The sequence below is a fragment of the Gopherus evgoodei genome, chromosome 2 (genome assembly GCF_007399415.2).
Source record: "Gopherus evgoodei ecotype Sinaloan lineage chromosome 2, rGopEvg1_v1.p, whole genome shotgun sequence".
NCBI lineage: Eukaryota > Metazoa > Chordata > Testudines > Testudinidae > Gopherus > Gopherus evgoodei.
This window is the reverse complement of record NC_044323.1, coordinates 190,425,345-190,442,409: the sequence shown is the minus strand read 5'-3', so window position 1 is coordinate 190,442,409 and position 17,065 is coordinate 190,425,345. Positions and strand designations below refer to the sequence as shown.

General features: G+C 38.7%; 1 protein-coding gene across 3 annotated transcripts in view; it reads left to right on the top strand.

Annotated features, from left to right (window-relative positions):
- Nucleotides 1–17,065, top strand: part of ATP9B (ATPase phospholipid transporting 9B (putative)) — a 322,516-nt gene that overhangs the window by 187,683 nt on the left and 117,768 nt on the right. For all 3 annotated transcript variants that reach the window (XM_030552602.1, XM_030552603.1, XM_030552601.1), the window contains exon 11: nucleotides 10,307–10,383. In XM_030552602.1, the coding sequence (XP_030408462.1) occupies nucleotides 10,307–10,383 (77 nt within the window). The remainder of the gene's footprint in view (nucleotides 1–10,306; nucleotides 10,384–17,065) is intronic.

The window sequence follows — 17,065 nt, the reverse complement described above, 5'->3', positions numbered from 1 at the left end:
TCAGAACTTGGCATGCCTTGGGACCCTCTGTTTTATCACCTAGTTTCCTTCTCCAGCTTCAGTTTCCCTTATTTTGGGCCCTGACCACATTTTCCTGCCCCAGCATGCCCTTTGTACAGATAAACAAGCTTAGCTGCTGCTCCATAGCTTTGCTCATTAGGCCTCAGGCCTAAGCGGGGCGGGGAGGGGGCTTTCCCTGACATTTCCCTTCTTTGATGCCCTACTGGCATTATTTTAATTTAAACTTTGATGTTTATTAAATTATTAATTTTCTTAATTGTGGCCTGCTCCCCATCTTCGGTGGTCATTTCCTCATAAGTGCGTGCTTGCAGTGTTTTGCAGGCCAACTCCCTGAGAGGGATTAGGTCCACTTGGTTAGAGGCAACTTTTAAAGTGAGTGCATGGCAAGGGAAACATCCTTTGCAGCAGCAATAACAAAATACCACACTGATTAATACGAGGGTTGCTATTGCTCCCCATATAATAAAGCGATGGGGTTGGGACTATTGGAAGGTTTTGGTTATAAAGCATAAGGCATCATATTTGGTGCACAATGTTGAGACCCTATAGGCTGTCTGAAAGGCATTTTTTTGGCTTGATATATATTTTGGAACTGGTGAGTTTGCCCCTGCAACTTGGAGATTTGTTGGACCTTTGGTAACAGTGAGAGTAAATTGTGGAGCCGATTGGGTACCAGGGTGGTCCAATTAAAGGGCACCTGAAACCAGAGGGTCACCTGCATGGTTTTATCAGCGGACCAGTAGATGACATGATTTTTTGTAACGGTAGCTAGATTAAAATGTACATTCCGCAAAATAGTATTGTTGACATAGACACAGCTGTTATTAGCCTGGATAAGCGGCTGTGCATCAATGGTTATTTGTTCGGTACCCTTCCAACAAATATGGTCATTGACAGTGACAATTTCTCCTGGCCCTAGTTTGCGCATACACTGTAGCTGTGGAGGTTCTAATGGCCAGAAGGTCCACTGGTTTTCTAATTCTATCCAAATATTAAGCGTTATTTCTGTGGCGCCAATTAAAAAACGGTTAGGCTCATTGAGCGGTCTCACCTCCCATACGTCCCTGTGGATTACCCAGTCCCACATGCAACCTCCCCAAGGACTTGGGAGGATTCAGTATGTGGGGGCCCACACTCTTTTTACTGGCCCATAGGCCTGGAAGGAGCACTGTGAGCACCAGCATTTTCATCCAGAAAATTTTTAAGTGTACCTCCAGGGCCGCAAATCAGATGGTACGCCTGAAGTATCCGTAAGGGCAGTGGGCCAAGCTTGGTGCTCAAGATCACTCTGAATGGCCATTAGCTGGTCGTTCAGAAAATCCTGCACCTTAGAACAAGCCAGATCCCACTGCAATGCCTTCCCTGCTTCAGCGATGCTTAAGATAATTTTTCTCAGTAAATCTTGGGTCAGAGAACTAAGAGTGGAGACAACATGCAATTCGCCCACTCCAGCCCATACCTGGCTTATTTGCACCCCAGTAATAAGATCGACGGCCTTTTTTAATTGGCTTAATTTTTTATTATGCTGTTGATTTTTTTGTAGATATTCCAAATTGCAGCTGCGCCTTTAGCTCCATTCCACAAGTGTTCAGCCAAGTTTCTTTTTTTTTTTTTTTCCCTTCCTCTATGGGAAACTCAGTTCTTTTGCTGTGCTAGCCAAATGGCACAGGTTAAATTAATAGTTACAGGAATAATTTTTAGTACAGGTAAAATCTCCAGTGGCAGAACAGACTCTTTGGGTATACGTTTGATTATTTACTAGTGAGGCTACTGTTTGGCTAAGATTTAGAAAAATATTACTTTCCATCCCCACCCTAAGTTCATTAAGAAGGAGAGGCTGAGGAACATGAAAAGTTTTGTTTTCAGGTAGTTTTGGCTAGCTTCTGCAAGCTACTTTTTGAGATTTTGTAGTCTAAATTCACTTAGCTGTCCAGCAGTGAGGCTGCAAGGTAGAGGTTACCAGCACAATCACCTTGCTTGCTTGGAAGCTTTATTATGTCCTCAAGTGGAGAGGTTGTTTTTTAGCAAGATTTAAAGGTTCAGTGGGTCTGTCAGCAGACAAAGGAGAGGTTACCAGCTCTTTTACCTTGTCCTTCACTCCTGCTATCCAGAAGGAGCAACAACGCCAGAAGGAAAGATAGACCGATCATCAGTTGGAGAGCCATTACAGTGAGAAACATGGGCAGGTAGTCAATTCTTGGCACTTCACAGCGGTGTTGGTAATTAACAGGATATGATAAGGGTCTTTCAGCATGGGGCCAATTCAGTTTTTTGCTGGTGGACCTTTCATGTAGGCCCAGTCTTCTGGTTTCAGCGAGCGGCAGAGCTACTGTATATAAGAAAACCTAACACATTTCATTAGTTTCTGGCAATAATTAAGCATTGTGTTATTTATTAAATGAATGTTCATCTGAGCCAAAGCCAGTAGGGCACTGTTAGTAGTTGCATTGGGTGCCCTGGTAGAAATTTTATGAGGGCTGAGTACATTTTTTTAATTGGGAGTGGCCCTTAAAGGGCATTTGGCCATACTGGATTTGTGAAGCTGCACATAACTTGGTTATAATTTGTTCAGTAAAATTAGGTTCACATTCACTGTTGCTACTCACAGGTATGCCAGAGTTTTACAACAGTTTTGGCATTTGCCTTTTTACAAGGAAGTACATTACTAAAACTAACACATACTTACAACGTTTAAACATTTGAATAAAATTAATTTGCTTAAATTATTTTTTTTACAAATATTCTTGCTGATTGCAGGCAAAACTGAGGAATTACTCCCCATATTTTCCTGTATTTATTTTATGGCCTGGTTAAGTTTTAATGGCTTTTATCTTTTTAACTTTTGCTTTTGAACACATGTTGATTTTAAATGGAAAACACAATCCATTTTGGCTTCCCTTTGGCAACATGACTGTTGATTACACAGAGCCACCTTAAGGCTTAGTGTGGGGTACTTACTACAGCTTTTATTTACTATTTGTTACCAAAACAGATTTAAAATCTTTTACCATTCTTCTGGCCTTGACAGCCCTGTTGCAGTCACAACTTTGGGTTGTTTTCTTGTTTTGTTTTGTGTTCTGGCAAAAGTATTTTTTGATTTTACAACCCAAAACAACACCAATTTATTATAAATCAAAGATTGTATACACTAGGAGTGTTCTTTAGCAAATTTGACTAACTTTTTCATAGTCAAAAGATTTTACTTAAATAACCTTTTGCTGATTATTTACAGACATTTTCAAAGAAACCAAGATTTTTCTTGTTTATAACACCTTTTTCTAACATTTGTACATAGTTTTACTGCTTAATTTTCTCCAATGACTACAGAGTTAACTTTTAACCTTTTTTTTTTAACCTTCCTTAAACTGCAGTTGCTTGCTTGATTGGGCCCAATCCTTTTTTCTTGCTGCATTATTTATTTTCATGGGCACAGGCATTGTTTTACTACCAATTTAACAAGGAGGCTGGGCTTTTTGACTAACCTTCCTTTTATCTGTTTATACACACCTATTTACATACACACATTACATTTAGATGCATCTTATTTAATAATAATGTTTTCACTATCTCTGGACTTAATATAATCTTTCCTTGAGGCGATAACAACCCCTTAGCACCGGTGCATTGTAAAAAAGGATACAGGGCTACAGACAACGGGAAAGATAGGGAGAACAACAGCATGAACAGCACAGTAAAATTTCTCCCTCAGTCTAGTTTGAGAGGGGGTTCCACTGCAGTTTTGGGAAGTGATCTTGCTGGGTTCACGCAAATTTCAGCCAGTTGGGCAGACCCAATGTGCCCAGCCTGGTTGGCATGATTGGCTCACAAGGCCCACAGGGAGGGAGAGACCTTAACCAGCAGTTCCTGTTGCAGCGAGGAAGGGCTGGGCTCGGTCTTTTCCTTTAGAGTGTTCTTCGGAAAAAAACTGCCCGGACCTCATTGTGAGCGGGATCAGGCACATCCAGATAGACACCATTTGGGGTACAACCGATTGTACAATTTAATTTACACAGCAAATCTTTTCCCAAAAGATCATCAAGTAAACAAGAACTGAGGAGGAAAGCATAATAGTTAGACAGAGGACCAACAGGAATGGTCAGAGGTGAAGAAGTGGAGTGAGGCACAAGAACGTTGCCCACCCCTACCACTTGTGGAGCGGCCAGGGTGGTAGGGACATTCACTTCAAGAGTTGGTTTAAGTTTGCCCAGGTGGGGTTGTAACAGTGCATGACACTGTTTGAGGGATACATATAAGGGCTTTTAATACTTAGGGCACTTGATATTCCTTACCCTTGGGGCCGATGGGGGCTGGGCAGCAGCTCTCTGCCTAATTCCTAGGACCATAATTTGAATATATGTACGTGGCAGGAGTGCCCATCTCTGGCATGGGAATCTGCTTAGATTCCCTCTTGCCCCCATATAGATGCCTGGCAGACAATCACAACCCAGCTGACAGGCATCCTCAAAGGGCTAAATATAAAACACTTAACAGACAGACTAGCACAGTGGACAAAACATACAAAACACACCACATTTACTGTGTGCACTTTCGCCCCATCACCATCAGTCAGGGTGTAACTCTCCATCATTCCAGCATTCACACCAAAAAGGCTGGACATAAAGATGCAGTTCCTGCACACCCCCTTCTGGCAAAGAGCACCGGCCCGTCTTCAAGAGAACGATGCCGGCTACCCTCGTATCTCTGGGGTGGTGGGCAGATTCCTGTGACTCGCCCTCTCTCTGAGCAGGGGAAGGAGCCCAAGGCTCCAAGAGGGATAATCGGGGACAGGAACCCGGTTACAGGGTCAGTTCAGGAAGGGATCAGGGAAGAAAGAAACTGTGGTCCCCACACGCCTTCCTTCTTAACAGAGCTCCAGTCCGTCTTCAAGAGAACAGTGTTGGTTACTCTGCTGCCTCTGAGTTGGCGGGCGGTTTCTCGGGGCTCCCCCTCTCTCTGAGTGGGGGAGGGAGCTTAAGGCTCCTGGGGGGAAACCAAGAGAAGGGAACCCTGCAGCCCTCACTCATTCACCGCAAGCACTGGCACACCTACAGGCTTTTAGCTCCAATTACTGGCAGCTAGTTTTACGGCCCCTCCACTGTCTGCCTATTGCTGATAGGAGCCTTGGCCAACCTTATCTTTAGTAGGGCCACTCTGGGGTCACTCACTTCCCCGGGGTCCATAGTGGCTCCTACCTTGGGGGGTTGCAGCCCCGAACCTATGACAGACACAAACAATCTTCACAACACAAGAATTGGAAAGGATTTCTCTTTTAATTGTGCGGTACCATTTTTCTGTTTCTTCATACCGATTAAAATACACATTAAACTGCCCCTGAGGCATGGCGTTGGCAAGAAGTGCGCCCCGCAGGTGCACAATCTTGTCAAGGTCGAAGCCTCCTTCCACGGGAAACTGCAGTTTTGGGTCATCTCTGGTATACCAATTCCATTTTTTTAAGTACTTACATGGCCATAGTTTAAATACATATAAGCAGCAGGCGTGCCTTTTGGTGAGACCGGGATGTCTTTTGACCCTCCGGTCCCGATTTCCAATCAACACACTTTTACTCAAGCCTTTTACACAAGGGATGTTTGCTTCAGGTTGCCACAACTATCTACACCTGAATTGGGGCGCTTGGACCCACCAATAGTTCCATGACTATCTACACCTGTGGGAGGGTGCTCGGACCCGTCAATGGCTTTATGGCTGTCTACACCCCACCCACATCCAGATGCTTGGACCTGTCGGAGGAAGGGAAGAGGTTAAGGTAGAGGATAAAAGGATAGGATCACACACGTCCAGACCCAGACCTAGATAGGCTCCTCGCTGGACATGCCATGCAGAGGGGACATGCAGGCTGCTCTGCTTTCTATAAATCTTACCAAGCTTATAAAGGTTAAAACTGCAAAACGTAGCACGCTGGTTACACATATTAATTGCCTTATTGGGATATAATATCAAAAACAAGTAGACTGACCCATTACCTTTCCATCTGTGGTTTTTCCTGTTATTTGTCATCCCTAACCAAGTCTGCAGTCTGACTGTTCTTAACACCTTTTCGTTATGGTCTGGTTATACAAAGACAGCCGTCAGAACTTGGTATGCCTTGGGAACCTCTGTTTTATCACCTAGTTTCCTTCTCCAGCTTCAGTTTCCCTTATTTTGGGCCCTGACCACATTTTCCTGCCCCAGCATGCCCTTTGTACAGATAAACAAGCTTAGCTGCTGCTCCATAGCTTTGCTCATTAGGCCTCAGGCCTAAGGAGGGGGAGGGTGGGTTTCCCTTACAAGACCCACCCTTTCAAGACTAGCTAGACCTTTGATATAGATATAGATATAGTAATTTGCTGGGAGCACATATCCAGGAATGGGATTCTATTATGATTAACTTCTAAAACCAAGAATTATAGGAGAATATTTTGTTTTTGAGCTTTTAAAGTGCCTTGGGATTCTACGTTATGAGAGGTGTCCATGCAGTATATAACTGTAACATAAGTATAACTTTGTTTGGAGAAAACTATTGTATGTAAAAATGGATTGTCTTGTACATATATAAAATTTTCACTTTATGCATGATTTATTTATATATATGTATTAGCTTCAATTTCTTATTTTATGATTTATTAATGCTAGCCTGTAAAGAATGTGTAGAAAATTCTTTCTGCATTAGTCCTGGATGTCATGGATCATTTAAAATTTTGGGCCTTTGCATTTTGAGCTGTTTACTGTAATACTGATCTATATCTACCATAATTTAAAACTGGTAAGTTGCTTGCTGGTTATTTTCCTTGCTTCTCAGACAGATTGTGTCTAGTATGATTAATTATTATTAATTCTTTTTCTTGCCTTGATGATTCTAGAAATGTTTAGAGTACATTTACGTTTATAAGTGGCCTTGTTCTGCCATCATGTGTATCTAATATTAATGGCACATTCATCTCTTGAATGAAGTAGGTATAATGAATTAGTAAAAGAAGAAGGGAATATTGATCTGATTCGTGATTTTACTTCAAGGATAAAAGAGCAAGACTTTAACTGCTATTTGAAAAGCAAAAGTAGATTTCAGAAGTTTCTCATAACTCCAAAATTGGTGACTTTTTTTCTTTTGCTATTTTAAAAAATAAAAGCTTATTGCTTTTGATGACAATTTTAGATACATATTTTAATTTGTTTTGATCACGGCTAACCTGGTGGCTGAACTTTGTGACTTTGTCCTCACCCACAACCATTTCACATTTGGGGACAATATACACCTTCAAGTCAGCAGCACTGCTGTGGGTACCCGCATAACCCCAGAGTATGCCAACATCTTTACGGCTGATTTAGAACAACGCTTCCTTAGCTCTCATTCCCTAACGCCTCTACTCTACTTACGCTACATTGATGACATCTTCATCATCTGGACTCATGGAAAAGAAGCCATCGAGGAATTCCACCGTGATTTTAACAATTTCCATCCCACCATCAACCTCAGCCTAGACCAATCCACGCAAGCTGTCCATTTCCTAGACACTACTGTGCTAGTAAGCGATGATCACATAAACACCACCCTATACCGGAAACCCACTGACCGCTATACTTACCTAAATGCCTCCAGCTTCCATCCAGGACACACCACACGATCCATTGTCTACAGCCAAGCTCTAAGATACAGCCGTATTTGCTCCAGTCCCTCCAACAGAGATAAACACCTACAAGATCTCTATCAAGCATTCTTAAAACTACAGTACCTACCTGCTGAACTGAAAAAACAGATTGACAGAGCCAGGAGAGTACCCAGAAGCCCCCTACTACAGGACAGGCCCAACAAAGAAAATAACAGAACGCCACTAGCCATCACCTACAGCCCCCAACTAAAACCTCTCCAGCGCATCATCAAAGATCTACAACCTATCCTCAAAGATGATCCCTCACTCTCACAGATCTTGGGAGACAGGCCAGTCCTTGTTTACAGACAGCCTCCCAACCTGAAGCAAATACTCACCAGCAACCGCACACCATACGACATAAACACTAGCCCAGGAACCTATCCTTGCAACAAAGCCCGATGCCAGCTCTGTCCTCATATCTATTCAAGTGACACCATCATAGAGCCTAATCACATCAGCCACGCCATCAGGGGCTCGTTCACCTGCACATCTACCAATGTGATATATGCCATCATGTGCCAGCAATGCCCCTCTGCCATGTACATTGGCCAAACCGGACAGTCTCTATGCAAAAGAATAAATGGACACAAATCTGACAGAAATCATAACATTAAAAAACCAGTGGGAGAACACTTCAACCTCTCTAACCACTCAGTGACAGACTTGAAGATGGCAATTTTGCAACAAAAAAACCTTCAAAAACAGACTCCAAAGAGAGACTGCTGAACTCGAATTAATATGCAAATTAGATACAATTAACTCATGCCTAAACAGAGACTGGGAATTGTTGGGTCATTACACTAATTGAATCTATTTCCCTATGTTAAGTTCTCCTCACGCTTTCTATGAGTCATCTTAATTATCACTTCAAAAGTTTTTTTTTCTCCTGCTGATGATAGCTCATCTCAATTGATTAGACTCTTCCTGTTGGTATGCATACTTCCACCTTTTCATGTCTCTGTATGTATAAATATCTCCTGTCTGTGTGTTCCATTCTATGCATCCGAAGAAGTGAGCTGTAGCTCACGAAAGCTCATGCTGAAATAAATTTGTTAGTCTTTAAGGTGCCACAAGTACTCCTCTTCTTTTTATGTATAACCTGTTGCTTGTGACAAGTGATATATTACAGTGATACGAGACCCAGATTATCTAAGTAGTAACATTGAAGTACAACTAATCCTTTATTCTGCTGAATTTACAGGCCCTCTGTATTCAAAGAAAAGAGTAAATATTTTTAGGTGGTCATTAGTAATTACTGGCAATGAATGTCGATACAAGAATTTTACCCACATCTTAATTTTCAGCTGCCTCCTGCTTTCCCACTCACTTACTTCAAGCCACCCTTACCGTTTGACCTTTTAACATGAATGCATGCTTTCAAAAGTGTATTGTCTTCCATGGTGCAAGCACAGTCACTTCAGTCCATAGTTGCGGTCCTGATTAAGTCATTTTAAAAATATCAAAATAAAAATTTAAAGTATCTTGCCTTCATTAACCTGTGAGATGAAGGTTTGTAGGTCCCATATTTAAACTTTCTGATGAGCTGTAGGGTAAGCCACCACAATAGGCAAGTCATGCTTAGCATATTGTTGCTATAAAACATTCCATTTTTTAAAAATGAGGGACAATTCAAATATATAATTGAATTGCAACTAATTTCGTATTTTACAGTCATAAAAATTGCAGTGCTCAGGAAAATGAAAGACAAGTGTTCAGTATTCTACCAGAAATAGTGATGCAAGTGTGGTGATAATGTTTTTTAAGTTTTCCTTAATAGCTAACCAGATTTTCTGTCATGTTATAAGTAAAAACTGACAGAAGGAAGGTAAGAGGAACTCAAAGTACTCCTATATAGATTTTTGCCTCTTACAAATGTAAGGCTACTTATGATGATCTGGTGATATAAAGAAATGTGATAGCTCATGTTTACTAGTTTGTAAGTGACAGCAGAGCTTGCACTTATTTTTAGTTACTGCACTGCACATATTCAGTAATATTAGAGAGACAAGGTAATACTAACTCACCAACTTCATCTCTGTAATACCCTGGGACCAACATGGCTGGCTACAGGAACACTACAAGCAAGATATTCAGCAATGTTGAATGAAATCTGAATTCACTGTGAGGGGCTGTCAATAGGTCTTTAGAACATAGTGTGTGCTCTGTTTTTTAATGTTTTGTTTTAAAAGGTTTTAAGTTCAAATGTATTTTTAACCATTAAAAATTTAGTTTGTGTTATTACTTTCACTGACATCAGTGAAAGAGTATAATCACTTTTGTGGATGTTCATGAAATGCTGTTAGCATGCTCTGTGATGTCAATGGAATGGCATTTATCAGTTCATCATCTGCTGTGATTTACATAAACATAATAAGGTAAATTTAGATAAAGCTTGTCATACAGTCCATGAAATATTGTTAGCTTTTTAATGCTAGGAAGCTTTTGTTACAATGGCTAAAATGAAAAAGTGTGAAATATTATTATACATATAGAAAGACTTGTGCTTACATGATGATTTTGCTTATAAAAGTGGCTTGTTTATAGGATTGTAATTACTTGTAGGTTTTTAATTCTATTATCTTACTCTTCATCTACCCATTTGGTAAAAATTCATAATCAACCCTTTTTATTTTCCCCAGGAACAGTAATTGGTGTTGTCATATACACTGGAAAAGAGACTCGAAGTGTAATGAACACATCCAATCCAAAGAACAAGGTAGGCTGGCATAAATAGAAGGACTGCTTGTTAAACACATTTTACTAACTTTTTAATATTTTTTTCCAAAGTACTAAATTAGATAAATAAAACATCAGTTCACTAAATTTATAAGTAAATACCATTGGGTATTGCAGCAAACTGAGTATTTTAAACTGGCTTAATTTTAAATTTATTTGTGTAGCAGATGAGTTCTTTCTACTTGATATGTCTTAATTATGTATATTATAAATTGCTCTGTCTCATTTCAGAAATACATCTTAAAATGACTAGCTAAAAATGAAATTACAGTGGTCTGAAAACAGAGCAACAGTAACGTATACCTGCAGTATAGCTTTAGACCCTAATCCTACAAATTCCTCCCTGTGCACCTACACTTGAGCTTGCACAGAGCCCCCTTGACTTCATCAGCACACTGATTCAATGGGGCTATGCATGAGGAAAGAAATCCACCACAAAAAAGTAGTTGCAGGATTAGGTTTTAGTTTGTGTATGCTGCAGTCCAGGAAGAACTAATCTAACATTAGAATGGTATTGATTAGTTACACTTAGGTACGTTTTTTGTTTTGTGTATGACAGAAGGTTCTCCCTCATGAGATTGCTTCCAAAGATGTCAAGTGGAGGAGTTGAGTGTTGTGTGCCTGGGCATGTGCATGGTTCTCGAACACACGTTTACTGTGTGATAGTATAAGTTCTTGTTTGCTGTGAAGTGGAAAGGGGTAATTTTTTTAATTGTTGAATGCCAGATTATTTTATTTTTTAAAAATACTAAAAATATCTAGTTTAGAGAAATAAGAAATGGTAGGCCACCTCTTGCTAATTGTTTCTCATACTTTAAAGATGGAATTATTGATATAGATTATTCATGAGACTGTTTCAGGTGATGTGACTCTCAGTATTTTAGTTACAGGGGTTCTTTTATATACTTTATGGGATACCATCAAGGCCAAGCAAAATAATCAGTCTTCAACCATGTTTGTTTTATTATTAAAGAAAGGAAAAAAAAACATTAAAACAACTGAAATGGCAAAATGCAAATGATAAACTGGTTACTTCCATTATAATTTCTTCTCTATGAGAGCATTTAGCAGAAATTATACCTTTTGAGAGTGGATCATCCTTTGGAGGTGTTCATTTGTAAATGAAGACCACATTATCTCATTTCGAAAATAATGGTGAATCTCTAGTCTTAGTATCTTATTAAATGCCTGGGCAAAATAATTTGTTTAAGGGCAAATGGATCCTGTTGGGCTACTTATAATAACCAGAAGGTTTACAATTGGGCAAAATAAGCCTGAACTAAATTCTATGAAATTGGAAAAAAAAATTAAATCAGTTACTTAGAAGAAGCCAGTTAAGGAGCTGTTTTGAGACAGGCAATCAACCGATAGTAAGAACCTGAAACCCAAATAAATCCCACTGTTTCTCTGTTTGTCAATGAGTAGCCCCCTCTCTCCTCTCCAGGAATATGTACTCTAACCATTGGATGATTAACAGGAGAAACTGTTAATATTTTAAATTACAATTCCATTTCAGTATTCCAACAAAATCATAACAAGACTCTCAAATCTAATGCCTTGACAGTGTTTTAGTTAACTTTCTCTCACCAATTCATGTTGAAGTTCGGGGAAGGTTTTCCTGGGGTTGGTTGGTTGTTGAGTCTTTTTAGTTCTTCTCAGCTGCTTATAATAGCTTACTTGTAGAGATACGATGAGTTGTTGGGTGTTTGCTGTTTAAGCAGGGTGGGTGTGTGCTCACTGAGATTTTTTTATACTCTGCTTCCTATTTCCTTTTTCAGACTAGTTTAGTTTCGAAGTTAGTTGCTGTCACTCTTTTGTTGGCCCATTACCTCCACAGGTTTTCCTTAGGTGGTTCTTCACCTTATGCATATATACTTTGTCTAATGAACTGGTAACATTTCCAATTGCTTTTGTTATTCTGGTGGGAAAATCCCAGATAACCTTTTAAAGTTAAAGTGCAGCTTTTATTTTTATTCATACCATTTTCTAAGATGTTCTTCAATTTTAGTAGAATCGAACAGGAAATAAACTTTGGTTCTCAAAAAGTTTAAGCACCACTTTATATACAATATTTTAGTTCTCAAAACAGTTTTTTTAATTAAATAAATTTTATAATTTCTTTAGCCTAAATAGATATTAGAGAAGGCTTTTTAAATAACAAATTTTGAAGAGACGTGAAATAGGTAAAGAGAGTTGCTTGAGCACTGCCAGTAATAAATTAATTTTTCCAATAAGATAAATATTTTATACTTAAAAGGCTTCTTGTATTAATAAATTTGTTTAGTAAGTACATTAGATTTCAGAATGGTGCATGTAACATTTTACCATTTACATAGCAATGATATTAGGAAATTATATTTGGACCTTTACATGTAGTTAACATATTTGCAAGTATGCATTTCACCAATGCATTGGTCAGTTTAACATTTAAGTAATAAACAAAAAGTTTAGAATATTTCCAACTACACATGTTTTTCCTGGGACTTTAAAGACATAAGCAGGGATTTTTCTCTGAAAAGTAAAGGGTTTATATAGTGCCACTTTACTCCTAGGTTGATTGCTCTGATAACACAACCTACATTCCTTTTTACAGTTAGGTCTCTTCCAAAAACATGAATATTTTACATGGGTTTATGCCTAAGGACATAGACATAAAGTTGCTAGTCCTTGGCAGACAGAAATAGAAACCTCCTGGAATTTCTTTGATTAGCTTTAATATTTTATAACATAACTAGCTAAATATACTATGTACAGTTATATTTTCAAGTATCCTGGCTATAGCTTACCTATAGCTATCTCTTTACGTTCAGTAAAGAGGAAGACAAGTTTGTAATGTCTTAATATTAACAAAAATAAGTTATACTAATGCTATTATTATTTTGCGTCAATATTGAGATCTCCATTTCTTGCTGAACGGCCTCTCCATTTTTGCCTGAGTGTTTTAACTAAAATGTTCCTAATTTAGTCTAATAAAAAATTTAGTTTAGGTTTAGTTAAGGTAAGATTCATTTTTTCTACTCCATTCTTTTCAGAATGAAATTCAAACTCTTTCTTTGTTAATCATATTGTGAGCACTGTTAAGGAAATATTTAGAAGCAAGCTATACTCCTTAGACATGTTCAGATTTTGTTTTAAAGTATGTTCTCAGACAAAATACAGCATACTATGCAGAAAGACTAAAAGTTGGATTACAAAAAAAGTTCATTACAAAAAAAAAATTTCGAGCACAGGGAATTCGATCTGGGAATCACAGATGCTGACTCTAGAACTGCATATTTCAAATTGGTCATAAAGGAGTAACTCAAGGACCAGACTTCTGAACCTGTGTCATCATCTCCTTCCCTTACAGTCTTTTTTTCTCATCCTTCTTCCTCTCTCCACGGAGGTGTCTAAAGCTTTGCAGGATATGGTGACTTTCCTGTCTTTAGAAATCTTTTTTTTTCTTGGTTCAAAGAAAGCAGCATAAATCTTCTAATATTTTAGAACTGAGGAATAGTATCCCTTCCAAAATGATGGACTACTGGAATCTGCAAAGGAGTTTTTGGTGCATTCAACCAAAGATCCATATGTGGTTAGAAAGCTCTGAAAAACTGTATTCTTTTTCTCCAGCAATTTCATTGTATTCTTGGTTCCTTAGTAATTTCTGCAGTTGCTGAATGGGTTAAGAACAACAGGATTTCTAGACAGCTTTTTGTTTTGATAGAGACTTCCATTAACTGAAGCAGTCAGGGGAAGACCTGATGTTTGCGAGCATTTCTTGTGAGGACAGCAAGTTACTAGAAATGATCTGATATTGCTACTCCTTATGGAGCAAATTCTTGTCAATGGTAAACCTTTCTCTAGAAGCTGAAAGTCTAGAAGTGAAGTTGACCATCCTAGAATATCAAGTGTGCTTTTTACAATGTCATCTAGTTCATTAATTTTTTTATTTATTGCAGTCATATTTTGCAGATATTTTTGTCTTAAAATGACTAGTTTATCCAGGAAGTAGAAGCTAAAATTCTGAATTTGCCCATGTGGGAATAGATTTAATCAACAAAAAAGACAACCTTGGGTATTTTTAAATATACTAGACAAACTGCATGGTTTGGGGTTTAAGGTTGCCTGAGCAACCAAATTCTGGCATTTTCAAAAATTGGGTGCTGAACTCAAAAATTTAAATTGCTGTATTTTCTAGGGTTTTTTTAAGAAGAAAGTTTTTAAAAGTATATTATGTGTAACTGTAACAACTCTTCCATCATGCATGGCATCATTATAAGATTTTAATTCTTGAAACTTCAGTAGTGCAACACAGCTTGAACTACGGGACTAACTGCATTAGTTGCCAAAAGGAGCAGGTTGTTTTCCCTGGGGAGAAATGGGTCACAGGAACCATGTGCAGTGTCTGGAAAGTAGTTTGTGGAGGTGGGGGGAAGCATGACTGAGCTGTTCTTTCCCTTTCTTCTCCTTTCCTTCTCCTTCAACCTTTCTGAGAGGCTGTTCAATGCGTGCTGTTACCTCTGCTTTGGTGCTGGTGGCATAGGCCCAGCTATGAATAAAATGTTCACGTTCACTTATTTTGGCTTGTTTCCAAAAAAATTCTGACGGTGCAAGCGAGAGAAGGGAAATCACAATCTTCAGCAGTTTACAACTCAGCTAAACCTGAATGGAATTTCATAGAACAAAGAAGGCACTACTTTTGGTCTGAGAACTTTCCCACTGCTGAATTTCAAAGGCCAGCTGCAAACATCTGGAGGTGTCAGAAGGTCTCCAAATGTAACAAAAGTCTTCTTTATAATAGAAAGTATTGGGCAACCTAGTATAAGGTCCACTGCTATCTCCCCCTATAATAATTCCTGAAACCTGGGATGTATAAGGTAAGCATTGATGGGCCCTTAACTATTTGCCACTGCTTTAAAACTAACGAGAGAAGCAATGAAAGTTTCTAGTAACTGCTTTCCACTGACAGTATATTAGATGAAGTCTAGTATTCCATCAATAAAGAGGTGATTCATGTGGTTAACTGCAATTAGCACTAATTAAAATTATATGCATAAATCTTCACTTGATGAAAGAATATAGACCACTGAATGCCTGTTTGTTAGTTTAAATAAGTTACTGTATAATACATTATTTAATTGTAAATTCCAGGTGTTAAATAAGTTTGTATTCTTCCAGAAATAAGTTAACTATTTCAGACTGCATATATCATTGTTACTTAATATTAAGGGACTAATCCTATATGGAAGGCATAGATGAGTAGCCAGCTCATTTACAGCCCACATATTCTGGAATGATACCCACGCCTTCTCACCAGCACCACTTCATAATGTAGTAAATGGCAGCAAAGCAGTTATTGCTGCAAGCTTATAATGACAGTATCTCCCGGTACTCCTGCACACGCACTATACAAGGGAGTTTCATACACCCACTGCATCCTGGCACCCCACTGCTAATCTCATTCCACCCCCAATTCCTCTGAGAGATGAGGACAGAAAATCCACATGGAGAACACACCCTTGTAGCATACAGGATGTACCCCAGAATCCTGTTCCCTGCAGAACAGAAATAAACCAATCCTGTTGATGTCAGAATCCTCTGAAGATACTGATGGGTAGGGGTAGAAGAGAAGACAACGCTCCTAAAGAAGTTTAAAGCAGCAATTCTTCAGTACAGGACAGTACATTCTAGAAGTGCCATTTGCACCATACATGCTGTAACACTACTCGTGTAGATATGCAATGAATAATGTTACAGTATTTTCCATTTTACAAAATCTAATTTATTCAAAATGCAGCAGAGCTTTTCAGCCTGTAAAATGTTGGAGGTATGAAGTACGATGTCAAACAAACAGATGTGAACAAAAGCTTTAAAGTTTTGTTCACTATTAATTTTCCTTTAAAAATCATATAATGTGATCCATTTGATACATAGACAGCCCAGATCTGTCAGTTTATTTCAAGAGCTCTGTTACACTACTCCAAATGGAAATGTATCGTAGGTATTGATATGCCAATGAGTATGCAAGATATGATTCACATTAACTCCTGGAATTCTCTAGTATTGTCCCTCAACGTAGACTTTGATACTGAAACAGCATTTACTAAGGGATATATAGACAGGCCCATTAGTGCTTATCTGTGATATAGTAGTCTGGCCAGGAGCAGGTTTATAGACAAATCCACATTCAAAATAATTATGGAGATTAAAGCATGCAAGCCTTTCATTACATGCGACTCAGATGCAGAAAATTTCTGGAAATAATATTTAGCATCTAAATACAGATTTATACCTTCAATGAAATGTACAAACATTAGTTCGCACAATGGTCTCGTGAATTAGATTAGTAAAGTCTTGTCTACATTATGGAGTAATGTACTCTACAGGGATTGTGATTTCTTGAGCACACTAACGTGCATTAATTGGTATAGCTGGTGTGCACTAAAGGTTACTTACTTTAGTGTACTTTACTGCAATACTTTTTCTAATAGTAGTACGTTAAAGTGCACCTGCAGGTTCTACATGGACCAATTAAGGTGTAACATGTTAGTGTGTTTTAGATATCACACCCTGTAGAGTGCATTACCCCACTGTGTAGACAGGCTCGCTTAGACAGAAAGGAAAACTGAGTCAGACAAGTTAAATGCTTACCCAAGACTTGCATAGTCACCTCAGGATTTCCT